Here is a 13,620-nt window from a genome sequence, read left to right as displayed (position 1 = left end):
ACAAATCCCCTAACATGGTCTCAAAGCTCCGCCTGCTCTCACCCCTTTTCATCTCTAGACTCAAGTCTTCTTGTCTCCCATCCGCTTCAGCCACGATGCTGTCCTCTTGTTAGCGGACCAAGAAGATGTGGCGGGAGAACCTTCACATCCTCCTTCCTCTTAGAGATGCTTTCTCTCAAGAGACCCGCCTGGACCACGCCCTCCCCTCCCTCAGGCCTTTGCTCCAGTGCCCCCTAATCAGAGCCTACCCCACTTTTCTATCTACCATCACACAACCCTCTCCCCAAACACACAAACACACACGCACACACACACACACACACACGCACACACACATACGCACATACACATGCACACACGCCCCTCTATGAATTGTGCTATATGTGTGTTTTGTTGTTGTTGGACAAAAAAGGGACCTTGGGGACGTAAGCCTCTCTATGAGCATGGGGGCTTGATTTATTAAGCTTGTCACTGCAAAAAATGCGCTAAAGGGATCTTTAAACATTGAAAACAGCCAGGTTTTCAAAAATAGTGATTACTGAATGAATAATTGGAAGAATATCGGGATCTTTCTTGTGGACTTAGCTGGCGAGGCCACTCTGGCTGAAGGAGGGTCAAGGAGAAGGGTGTTAGAGCATCACGCTTGAACAGGATCTGTGTAAGGTCCGGGGCCATGGGGCGTGGCTTTCTCTTTGTATTAAAAGACTTCGTGATGGCACATGCCCATAATCCCAGGACTTGGGAGGCTGAGATAGGAGGATTGTAGGCTCAAGGCCAGTCTCAGTAACGCAGAAAGACCCTTCCTTATAAGAAATAAAATAGGGCTGGGGGTGTATCTCAGAGGTACAATGTTCCTGAGCTTATCCCCTAGCAACACACACATACACACACGCATACACACGTACACGCCCACACGCCCACATACACACACACTTGCATTTCACCTCCTTTAATGGTTAGCTTCCAGTCAAACACATTTTGTGATCTGTTTGCATATGGTAGATGCCTGATGTAATAAATAGGCTTTCAGCCCCCAGGCTGCAAATCAGGCTGGTTATTAATGTTTGAACCTTTTATTGGGTACTACCAGGAATTTGGGCCTGGAACTTGGCTTTAAAGGGACCCAGAGTCCCACCTTTGAATTTCACAATTCATTAAAGACTTGTGATTGTTATAATTAATTCTTTCTTTAGATGGTATCATGGCCTCTGCTTTTGTTTGATTTTTCTTTTTCCATCTTAACTGCCCATTAATGTGTCTACTGGGGGAAACTTGGGAAGAGAAGGGAGATGAAGACAGTTTAAACAGTGTCAAGCCACACTCTCTTATGGCTGTTTCATGAAATATTTAAGTGGGAGACGGTGTCTCTTCTGTCTTTCAGTTTGATTTCACCCGAAGGTTGAGTGTTTTAGTTTTATGCTAAATAATACAAAAATTCTCTTAATTTTTCTGTTTAAGACTTGTTTCCCCCATGGTCATTTCCCCTCATCCTTCTGCCAGTTTGAGAAGATATGTGGGGTTTACCCACTTGGAGGGGGGCTAGCACTAGCTTTTCTCTTGGTCCCCTTTACCGAACGTGGACCTGGCTCCTCCCTTTCTCCCAACCTCACAAAGTTCTGCCTAGACGTCCCCCGTGCTCCTCCTAAAGCAGACGCCACCACTGTGCAGTTCCAAGGCCCTCCTGCTGCCTGATGGTGTGACACAAGGCTGTCTGGGGCCCTCCATCGCCCTGTGGTTACAGGTGCTCCTGGTGAACGCAAATGGACCTGGTGGAGTTTTCTCATAGCAACGTGCCGTGCTGGATGACTTGTTCTCATCTTCCAGATACACCTGACACTGTGTTCCCCCAGTAAGGAATTTCCAGGGTTTTTTTTTTTTTGGTGGGGGAGGGTTTATGGCATGAAAAATGGAAGAAAAAAGCCGGTGTGGTGGCGCACGCTTGTCATCCCTGCACTTGGGAGGCTGAGACAGGAGATTGCACAGGTTCGAAGCCAGCCTCAGCTACTTAGTGAGACCCTGTTTCCAAATAAAATATATACAATAGGTCTGAGAGTATAGCCTGGAGGTAGAAAGCCGCTGGGTTCCACCCCCAGTACCACCAAAAAAAAAAAAAAAAAAGGAAGAAAATGATCGTGTAATTTTATTGCCACTCAGTTTGGAGCAAGTGCCCAGCGTTTAAAGGTTTATAGCTTTCTCTTAGAAACATGGGCCATGTCTTTAGGTTGATGAAAACCAATCAGGCCAGGTCTTGCGAGTAGAAGACATTGTGTCCAGGTTTTGGTCTCTTTTCTGAGTGACTTTGGTGTGGCTGTCTGAACAGTGGTTGCCTAGTAACCTGAGCTGTGCCTGGGGCACTGGACGAGTTCCTCTCAAAGCTACAGAAATCTTGCCCGGGCTCACGCCTGTTCCAGGAGAAACCTAATAGCCTGGCCCTTATATCCAATTAATTGATGGTTATTAAATTTTATAAGTGTGTAATTTTTGGTTTATTGGTTAGAAGTTTCTTTCAAGTGGTCTTTTTGCTCTGGAGAAAAATGTGGTCCATGTTTAAATTTTTATATTGAGGTTCCACCAAAATAATTATAAACTACCCTAAATAACATTTAAAATTTTGGGCGTAATTAAAATGTGTTTTTGTATTTCCTTGAATTATAGTGTGGCTTTCTCTCAGAATAAACATCATTAAAATTTTCCTAGAACTGAATATTTGGGGTTTTGATTCTGAAAAATCACATATATAGCTCTGTTCCTCTATTGAACCTTCCTTATTATTTAAGAATATTCAAGTGGTGTAAGCACCCTTTCGCTTAGATTGTAAAGTTTAGTTAGAAGCCGTATGTTCATCATACAGATGTAGTTTCTCTACATTTTCTGTGTGCATTACATCCCAGGGGTTCCTTTCTGGCAGGTTTAGCCATTTACTTATTTGTATTTTCTTTTTCTTTAAAAACAATTCCTTCTGCATAACTGTTACTTTGTATTATTAACCTGCTGCTCAAGACCCTGAGGCTTTTTAATTGTTTGATTTAATTTATTTTTTTTGTGGCACTGGGGATTAAACCCAGGGGTATTCTATCTCTGAGCCCTATTTTATTTATTTATTTATTTATTTATTTATTTATTTATTTATTTTTTGGTGGCACTAGGGGTGGAACCCAGAGGCTTTCTACCTCCGAGCTATAAGCTATACTCTCAGACCTATTTTATATTTTATTTGGAAACAGGGTCTCACTAAGTTGCTGAGAGCCTCACTCAGTAGCTGAGGCCGGCTTCAAACCCGTGCGATCCTCCTGTCTAAGCCTCCCAAGCGCGGGGATTACAAGCATGCCCACCATGCCCGGCTCCCTATTTTATTTTTTATCTTGAAACAAGATCTTGCTAAGTTGTTGAGGGCTCGCTCAATGGCTGAGGTTGACCTCAAACTCGCAATTCTCTCCTAAGTACAGGGATTACAGGTGTGCACCACCGCTCCGCTCCTGGGTATAAGGCCGTAAAGTTTTTAATATCAGGTTCTCTGACACAGATGAGTGCAGAGCTGACTGTTAGCAGTTGCTCAGTGAATGGCTGGTGTGATTTAAACTTAGGAATGGAAAGTTATTCCAACCAATAGCAAAGCCAGGCACGCTGAGCAGGGGTTTCACCGGATGAGCTAATGGGGCGGTTGGTAGAAATCTTCATCAGGTTTTGATTTTTTTTTTTTTTTTTGGTGTAGGCTGGACTTGTTCATTTTGCTTGTTTGCTGGACTTCTTCTCCCAGTTTATAAGAAGAGCTATGCTTTTGACATTTGAGAGCAAGCTATTAAAAGTAGCATTTTAAAATGTATTTACTTATCCCTCTACTTACTTCTTTGGGTGGTATGGGGGATGAAACCTCCGTGCATTCTACCTCTGCTATATACCCTCAGCCCTTTTTATTTCTTGTTTTGAAGCAGGGTCTCACTAGGTGGCTGAGGGTCAGGCTACATTTCTGAGGCTGCCCTCGAACATTACATCCTTCTGTCTCAGCCTCCCAAGTGCTGGGACCACAGGTGTGCACCACCAATTCTGGCTTAAACCCAGCTTTTTCTTTCTGCTCTCCAACCATCCTTGCTAGCCGGCTGCAGCTAGTGCCCATCCATTTTGTCACTGCCTCTAGACAGTGCCAGGTCTTGTGCTGCTGACGTCTCCATCAACGCTCTTCCTCCAGGAGGAGTTCTAGGCTCTTCTGTCTCCTTTGTTCCACTGAGAGCGTATGTGATTGGCTTTATGTTGTCTCAATGGCAGATACACGATGATGGACTCGGGCAGATTTCTTTCCTGGTCAAATTGAGCTCGGGGTAGCAAGCTTGGAAAGATGAAGACACACGCACGCACGCACGCACGCACGACATGTCGGCATTCTTCGATAGCTCAGCCTCATGGGAGACTCCTGTCATTTTGGCCTTTCTCTGAGTCGATGGTGGCCCCGTACTGGCCTGGGCTCCTTCAGCTGTCAAGTATTTAGTTTCTGAATAAATATTTAGAACGCCCCTCTTGGGTGGTTTTAAAAATAACCTTCTCTGTAATCTACTCTGTAGCTGTCGTGGAGAGTGCGGCTCCCCTCTGTGTGTGTCTGCGGCAGGCAGTGTGCCTTTAGGGGAGGGGGGACCTGAAGAGCCATTTTCCCGGGGAGCGGGGGATGTGGGTGCAGGGGCCTGACGGCGGTGGCCCCCAGCTCCGCCCTGGCTGAGAAGGATGGCTCCATCAGCTGTTGTCCCTCCCTCCTTCTTCCCCAAAGGCTTCTGTTAGCCTCACAGAGATAAACAGGGTGTGGGGGGGCTCTCCGAGAGGGTCTGAGGGTCTGGCATGGCTGAGTTTTCCCTGGGGGATGTTTCCAAAATGGGCAATGGAAAGTCCATTTGTGTTTTGCAATAATCCAAGAAATAAGTTCTCCATGAATGTTGGTCTCAGGATTCAGGTAATCAGCTCGTTTTCACAGAAAGGATGGGGAGTGTTGCGAGCCACCGCACGTGACTTTGGAGGCGACGCAGGCGGCTAGGAGCCTGTATTTTTAAGAGGTTGTTTTAAAAGTGCCCTGTATCTACTCTGGAAAATAGAGTAAATTCAGGGATCTTTCAGAGTTACCGAGGTGAACTTCTCGTACACGGTTGCACATCTTTTTCTACTCAGCACCAGGAGGCTGGGGGCACGTGACTGAGGTTTCTACGAGGTGATTAGAGGGTCTTGTGATGACCATGGTTCTGTGAAGCCTGTAGTCTGTCATCTTGCCAAGACACGAACAGGCATCATGTAAACCATAGATACGGTGTGCACGGTGACCCTAGGCGAGCCTCAGTGTTCACACCTCAGGGACACCTAGCTTTTTCCTTTTCTTCTTTTGTACAACTGAGGATTGAATCCAGGGGCATTCTACCTCTGAGCTACACTCCTAGCCCTTTTTATTTGTTGTTTTTGAAACAGGGTCTTGCTAGGTTGCTGAGAATCTTGCTATGTTCCTGAGGCTGTCCTTGAACCTGTGATCTTCCTGTCTCAGCCTCCTGAGGACTGGGATTACAGGCTTGTGTCACCACGCCCAGCTGGGAGGCCTCACTCTAACTCTCACAAGTTTAAGGAAATACTATGTGGTCCAGTGTTACTGAAAGATGTTGGGTTTTAGCCGGGCGTGGTGGCGCACGCTTGTAATCCCCGTGCTTGAGAGGCTGAGACAGGAGGATCACACAAGTTCGAAGCCAGCCTCAGCTACTTAGTGAGGCTCTCGGCAACTTCATGAGAACCTGTTTCCAAATAAAGTATAAAATAGGTCTAGGAGTATAGCCCGGAGGTAGAAAGCCCCTGGGTTCCACCCCCAGTACCACACACACACACACACACACACACACACACAAAAAATAAATAAATAAAAACATATGCACGAAAATATGACAATTCCAGTAAGTCCTTTAAAATAAAAAGATAGCATAATTTATCTCAGCTCCTTTTATTTTTGTAGCACAACATTTTGAGTATCATATTAACACTCAGCCTTTCTTTTCTTGACAGCTGGCAAACTTCCCCCGACTTTGTGAAGAAACGGAAAGGATCGTTGCCAACCACATCCGCGAGCGGGAGGGGAAGACAAAGGACCAGGTGAGGGGCCTTCCCTGGGGCCGGTCCCCGTGGGCAGGAGTCCTCTGCACCGTCCTCTGGCGGTCTAGCCCTTAGTGGAAAAAGCAGCGGTGTGTGTACCCACGCAGTGTTTATTTCCGCTTATTTGTGAATACTATACATGTGTCACTCTCCTAACATCTTACGCATGCTGAAAATATGAGCACAGGCAATGAGTTCAGAAGAATGAAATTTCAAACAGAGAAGGAGTTCTGCTGTATTTTTCCTTCAACGTGTCAGGACCCCTTGGTGCACCCCCAGCACATCCACATCCGACTCGAAAACCACTAAGCCAGAAACATACCACAGTATTTTCTTTAAGACAGAGGTTCATAACTTTTAATGGGCCCACATATGGGCTCCAGGATGTTTATAAATTTCTAAAATGTCATACACAATGTTCAGTGTTTTTATTTTTTTATTGAGAAGAATAGTTGAGGTTTTTTTTTTAACCAGTTTATCCATGGAACTTATGATTGGAAGAAGGAAACTATTTAAGAACTGCTCTTTTAGACACTTCTACTTTATAAATGAAATGGGTTGTAAGGCAAGACCTTGAAATTGTTTCCTAATTCCAGCTCTGTGCATTGGAAAGATTATTATTTTTTAGCTTTTTTTGTGTGTCTTTTTTGCTGCTGGGGATTGAACCCAGACAATTTTGTGTTTTGTAAAGCAAGGCTTTCTTTATGAAACATCAAGCTACATTCCAGCCCAAAGATGATGTTGTTGTTGTTGTTGTTGTTATTATTATTATTATTATTATTATTATTATTATGAGTAGTAGTAGTAGTAGTAGTAGTAGTAGTATGGTACTGGGGGTGGAACCCAGGGGCTTTTCTACCTCCAGGCTATACTCCCAGACCTATTTTATATTTTATTAGAAACAGGGTCTCACTAAGTTGCCGAGAGCCTCACTAAGTAGCTGAGGCTGGCTTCAAACCTATGCCATCCTCCTGTCTCAGCCTCCCAAGTGCAGGGATTGCAAGCCTGCGCCATCACGCCCGACCAAAGATTATTTTTAAGTGAAGATAATTTCTTAAAACAATGGAGGATGACATGAAAATTGTAAAACCTTCTTACATTTATGTGGCTATTTTTTCTTATTTGCTTATAAAACATTATAATAGAAAATACAAAAATTTCTAATACTCTTAACTTCCACGACACAGCTGCGAGTATGACATTGTGGAGAGATTCTGGCCAGGGGCCACATGTTCTTCACAAAGTAACAGTCTGTTCTCGTGCAAATCGCTTCTCTGGACTTCTGTTTTTTGTGGAAGGTATTAGGATGCTGGCCTGCAGGATCTCTGGAAAACCTTTGGATGGTAGTAGTAGCCCAAGGCTTCGTGATTCTCAGATGAGCGGGAAGGAGGAGAGAAATGGGAGGAAAGAGAGGAAGGCAAAATAAAAAAGAGAGCTAGAGAAAGAGGGCGGGAGGGAGCCGCACACCCTGCCCGTGTGCTGGGGGCAGAAAGAGAAAGTGCAGAGAGACAGACAGGACAGCGGCCGTCTGGGAGGGAGGGCTGCCACCTGTGCGGATTCCAGAAACCAGGGTTTCTGTGCTCCAGCCGTGGAACTCATGGCTGCTACTTTTATCCTTGTGCTTTGAAAGCTAATTAAGCACTATTTATAGTTTTCTAGCTCTCTCACACTTAGAATACTACAATGGTCTGAAGTCGACAAGACAGGCTTTGTGATGGGAGACAAGTCAGTATTCACTCCTGAGCCAGTGCAGTCAGCCCCGGGTCTAGCCCTATCGCCCTAAGCCAGACCCACCCTCAATCTAGTCTTAGCTGCTGCTGCATTAAGAGAACTCAAGTACGGAAGCTGCTCAAGTTTACTGCTCTTAGTCTATAATATTCAAATGATCATATTCCCTACTTCATTCTTAGAGATCCTATCTATGAAAGAATATTGAGGGAAAATACTGCGGTTGTTATTTTTAACCATCTTTCTTTTTTGGAGGCGGGATACTGGGGATGGAACCCAGGGGCATTCTACCTCTGAGCTATACCCCCAGCCCTATTGTATTTTTTATTTGAAAACAGGGCTTTTCTAAGCTCTGAGGGTCTTGCTAAGTTGCGGCGGCTGTCCTCACACCTGCGACCCTCCTGTCTCTGCCTCCCTAGCACTGGGGTTATAGGCATACGCCACCACAACCTTTTTTTTTTTTTTAACCATCTTTAAGGGTATGTCTGAGCCCATATTTTACTTTTTTATGTTTTGTGGGTTTTGCTTTGCTCTTTACTTTTTTATTTCCCTAGTTTGTGTTATACTAAAGTGATACATTCACATTTCATATTTGTTCTGGAGCAGCCAGGTTCCCATGCCAGGAAACTGGCCCCAAGGTGCCGTGAGACCCAAGAAAGAGGCAAAAGACAGGTCCAGGGTGCACAGGCAGTTGATCAGGACTTAGTGACAGAGGTGTGGTTCTGGTGGCAGCAAGAGCAGCGATCCCTGTGATCTGGATCACAGGACGGGGACGTATAAAGATGTGGGACGAAAGTGACTCCATCCAAGCTGGAACATACCTAGTTTATCTCAAGCGATTATCAAAGGAGGCACGTTCCTGGCACCAGGGTGAGGCCCTAGAGCTCCACAGACCACGCGAGTGGTTTTGTTTATTGTATGCTGGGAAACCATGCAGTGTGGGGTGGGGCCGACCACACTTAGAGACTCCCTGGTGGTTACAACTCAAGATGGTGCCTTCCTGGAGCTGGGGCTGCAGGTCTGGGCTCGGGCTGCCTGCCTTCAGACCCAAGCTCTGCTGTTGATTTCCTACGGGACTTCTGACAAGTGATTCGCCTTCTTTGCACTTCGGTGTCCTCACCTTAGGGGGGGGCTAATGATGATGACAGTTAATTCGTGGGCTTTTTGTGAGGGTAAATGAAGTAATGCAGAGAGCTCCTGCCTCACAGCCAGCGTGAGTCCATTTCTGTCGTGGTTCCCATGAGGTGGGCACGTGGCGGATGAGAGAAGGAATTGAGAATGGCCGGCGCTGATCTCCAGGGAACTCGTTTTCCATCTGCAACTCCGACGCCATGATTTTCTACATTTTCTAAGGGGGAGCTAAGGGACGGGCAGGGGTCTCCCTGTTAAGGGATAATCTCAGGTGGCCTGCTCTGACAGTCACCAGCTAGTTTAGGAGGTGGCGATGGTCACCGCTCCTGTGGCCCCGCAGGACCACACCTGCTCTGGTAAATGTGGCCGCCTGTTTGGATCCATCTCCCATCTGAATTCTGGACCATGCGCTGTCTTGGACCACATGGTGTTTGCGAAGTATCTGGTCAGAGAGTGACCTGTTTTCCTTAGGCCTCTGACCTTGGACTGCTTTGAGACATTCTTAGTTTACCTCTTAAAAAAAAAAAAAGAACTAGTATCTACCTCTGCTCAGGAAGCTTTGTGGGGGAAAAATCTCCAAAATTAACATATGGAAACTCATGCATCTATCTGTGAGGTTTTTCCTTGAGCAAATGTGTTCGGGACATCTGTGCTCGGTGTTTCCACACTCGCAGTTGCGTGTGGAAGTGGTTGACTCTGTGGGCGATCGACGCTCCCGGGAATAACTGCATCTTTCCTTCTGTGTATTCACACGCCGTGGGCAGAAGCACAGGGAGAAACTTGGAGAAAGTGAAGAAATGAGGAAAAAGGGCAGTGTTTTCTTTTTCTTCCCCCACATGCAACCTGGCTCTCTTCCCAGGGTGAACACAGACTCCCAGTTTTCAGGAACATGCAGGAGGACAGCCATGGTTTTTATGTTGTTGTTCTTATTTTCCTACGCCGCAGTCCAAGTCAGTGTGTGCAAATGTCCCAGATATTCGGGGCAGCCTTCGGTTACACTGAGGCTAAAGTCGACATTTTGCTCCTTATGGTGGCAATAGTTTATTTGCACGGAAACATCACAGTTTATTGGTACAAAACCCAAGCCAAGCAGGTTTGGGAATATAATATTTAACAGAACCTGGCTTTATGATCAGGACACCAGAGGCAAGCCTAGAGCTAATCAAATCATAATCTCCCCTGCTAACGCTTCAGGTTTCTTTAAGAGAGAACACAAAACTGTATCCAATGACATGAAGCTTTTTCATTTATGTATTATGTTGTGGATTCAAGATCCCCTGTGCCTTGACTTTATTTTAGTTAATGAGAGTAGACTCGGAGTGGTTTCCTTATTTATTTTTTAGTGCTGGGAACTAGAACCGAAGGGCTCACTTCACACACGCCAGGCCAGTGCTCTACCACCAGGCTACATCCCCAGCCCTCAGAGTGATGTTTTTTTTAATTGGTGCATTGTAATCTTACCTGGTGATGAGGCCCTCCTCCGGTGTCTGGCCCACTCACTCTCCTGATAGTTTAGATCTGTTTTGGCAGCTCCCTGCGACTCTCAGTAAGATTTGGTCAGATGACGGTGAGATTCGGCAGGAAAACACAGTCCCAGAGCCCATCACCCTGGGCACTAAGGACCTAATCGCATGGGAAAACATCACCCCCTTAAGACAAACTGTTCTTCAAGCTCCCCAGTTACACCATTAAAGCCACAAATATTTATTAAGACTTCTATGACATGGATCTGGGAATAAAATGGTGAACAAGACATTTATAATCCCTGCTTTTACAGAGCCAACTATCTGTGGAGAAGAGGAAAAATTACATAGACAATTAGTTATGTTTGTGGTAAATATAAAAAATATATAAGGTGCAATCTATGTGTGTTACATAATTATGGTATTTCAGACAGAGTAATAATAGGAAGTGGTCTAGGGTGGAGGGAAAGACTCCCCAGAGAGCAGCCCATTGGCAAACGTCACGTAGAGTGTGTCTAAGAGCCGTTGATGCGAGGACCCTTCAAGACGGCATGAAAATCCTCCTGGTGGTTGTCAGATGTTTGGCAAAGTCAGAGATGTTGGGGCTCTGGAAATACGGAGGCAGGGGTTCTTAAATACTTTTCCTTATTAACCACCTGGGCATAGTAGCACACACGCCTCTAATCCTAGTACTTGGGAGACTGAGACAGGAGGATCGCAGGTTCTTGGTCAGCCTCAGCCATTTTGGGAGATCCTTTCTTTAAAAAAAAAAGTAAAAAGGTGTGAGGGTGTAGCATGGAGGTAGAATGCTCTTGGCGTACTCCCTAGCCTATGTATGAGTATATATTCAGATTCTTTATTAACATGTCTCCTAGGAATTAACGTAGCATCCTAGGAAAAGCTCTGGCCCAGGTGAGAGAACAAATGTAAACGTAGAAAGGGGACCTCGCTTGGAAGTTCTTGGAGTTTCTGGTTCCTTCACCCTTTCCTGCTCTCGCTGCGGCTCCGGCTCCCCATAGAAGAGCAGTTTCCCACAGACAGACCCTGCGGATCTCTGAGCTCTTATGACTAGAACATTTCCCTGTTGCCTGGAGCGCATTCAATCCAGTCCTTCACAGATCTTGACTGGGGGCTCGCACGTCCCAGGCACTGGGCTGGGGCTGGGGGCAGAGGCAGTGGATCTGACAGTCTTTAAACCAAACATGTAAGGACAAGCTCTGTCTCAGGAAAAACGAGGTGGAGTATGGTGATCTCAGACGGTGATGAGCGTCGCCCCAGACGGAGCTGAGGAGAGGCCGGTGAGGCGGGATTTGCGCAGAGACCTGGCTGATGTTTTCTTTGATAACGAAGCTGACTGTTCTCAAGGAGCGTCTGCCCTTGAGAACACGTGGCCTTTCTGAGCTGGTTGATGAGATGCCGCTGACGACCTAGAGGAATTTAAAGAGATGGAGGAGGAGGGAGAGCCAGCAGTGATGCTGCCGACGCATGCCTGTGCTTTGGAGCAGTGTGCCTGCGTTTTACGGGGCACATGTGACTATAGGCTTCATGTTAGGTTGGCAAATAGTACATATCTGTAAACTAGGAAGTCATTCTCTTCCTGTGATGCTCAGGGCATCCCTTTCACATAGATTTTTTTAACTTTTTAAAATTTATTATTTTTTTTGTGCTACGGAGAATTGTCATCTCCAAGCTACATGCCTACCCCTGTTTTATTTTATTATTTTTATTTTTTTTGCGACACCGGAGATGGAACCTAGGGGCATTGTACCTCCAAGCGATACCATCAGCCCTATATTTTAGTCTTTTTATTGTTGAAACAGGGTCTTACTAAGTTACAAAGGGCCTCACTTGGTTGTTGAGGCTAGCTTTAAACTGTGATCCTCCTGATTCAGCCTCCAAAGTACAGGGATTACAAGTGTGCACCACCATGCCCAGCCTATTTATTTATTTCTGTGTTACTGGGGATTGAACCCATGGACATTCTACCTTTGAGCTATACCCCAGCCCTTATCTATCTATCTATCTATCTATCTATCTATCTATCTATCTATCTATCTATCTATTTTTGAAACAGGGTCTTGCTAGGTTGCTGACAGTCTCACAACCTACTGAGGCTGTCCTAGAACCTACAGCTCCTTCTCAACCTCCCAAGTCCTGGGATAACTGGCGTGTACCATCACACCCAGCTAGATTTTGAACTTATGAATTTAGAGAGCTTTGCTTCTCAGCCTTTGGGCTAACACCAAGTGTCATAGGTTGTTCTCATCAGTTTAGAGTGTGAAGTTATGAGTGTAATGAAATAATTACTGTGCTTTTTCATTCTAATTGAAAGATCACCATACAAATATTTGTAAATTACAGAAGCACATTAACAGTAACATAAATATCACCAGAAAGCCTTTCTGCTGGCTGTGTCAAAATACTTATGAGGTATTTGCAAAGTGCATGGTAGTAATGCTCTGCGTTTTTACAATTTCACATTTCTTCTTAAGCAAGTGTTTTGTACAGTTCTTTTCAAAAAGTGCCAAGTTTGTCAGTATTGCATGTAAATAATTGTGCTAATTCTTTTACTGTAGTGTAGATTCTATTTACAAAATGTTTCTTTATAAAGTTTTATGGATTTTTACAGTGAAGTGTTTATAGTGGTTTAATAAAGAGCTGTATGTATATTTTGGGAAAAAAAAACCAAATATTTGTAAATGATTTTGACAACCATTGAATCAACCCAACTGGTATTTGCAGCGGGTCTTCACTGAGGTGTCGCCTTCCCTTGCAGGTCCTGCTGCTGATCGACATTCAGGTCTCCTACATCAACACCAACCATGAAGACTTCATTGGCTTTGCAAAGTACGTGCAACACTTGTCAGTCATGTATTTCCCCTGCCCGGATGTCTGGAACACAAGCCTAATTTCTGCTCCATCTCCTCCTTGCGCATGTCTAGATGAGCTCTGAATCTCTGTGCGTAGGAGCCCTGAGGGCCTTGCTTGCAGAGCAGAGTATTCATTCTTCTCCCTGTAGAGCACTGTCATGGCTGTGATACGCAGGACAAGGATTTACGTGTTGCAGTACTCTTTTTGTATGATGCGCTAGAGCTTTTACTATAGATCAACAGCAGCAGATGCACAAGTTTGTGTGTGTGGCCCTGGAGATGGAACCCAGGGGCAGTCTACCTCTGAGCTACATCCCAGCCCT

The 13,620-nt window shown here is 45.2% G+C and overlaps 1 protein-coding gene across 4 annotated transcripts in view; it reads left to right on the top strand.

Moving 5' to 3' along the window:
- DNM3 (dynamin 3) overlaps positions 1 to 13,620 on the top strand; it is a gene marked incomplete at both ends in the record, with an annotated part of 508,438 nt that overhangs the window by 207,579 nt on the left and 287,239 nt on the right. For all 4 annotated transcript variants that reach the window (XM_080699096.1, XM_080699095.1, XM_080699094.1 and 1 more), the window contains 2 exons: positions 6,019 to 6,105; positions 13,204 to 13,274. In XM_080699096.1, the coding sequence (XP_080555222.1) occupies positions 6,019 to 6,105; positions 13,204 to 13,274 (158 nt within the window). The remainder of the gene's footprint in view (positions 1 to 6,018; positions 6,106 to 13,203; positions 13,275 to 13,620) is intronic.

Source organism: Muscardinus avellanarius (genome assembly GCF_963383645.1).
Source record: "Muscardinus avellanarius genome assembly, chromosome: 7".
Taxonomy (NCBI): domain Eukaryota; kingdom Metazoa; phylum Chordata; class Mammalia; order Rodentia; family Gliridae; genus Muscardinus; species Muscardinus avellanarius.
Note: the sequence above shows the minus strand (reverse complement) of the source record. Positions and strands in the feature narration are given on the sequence as shown.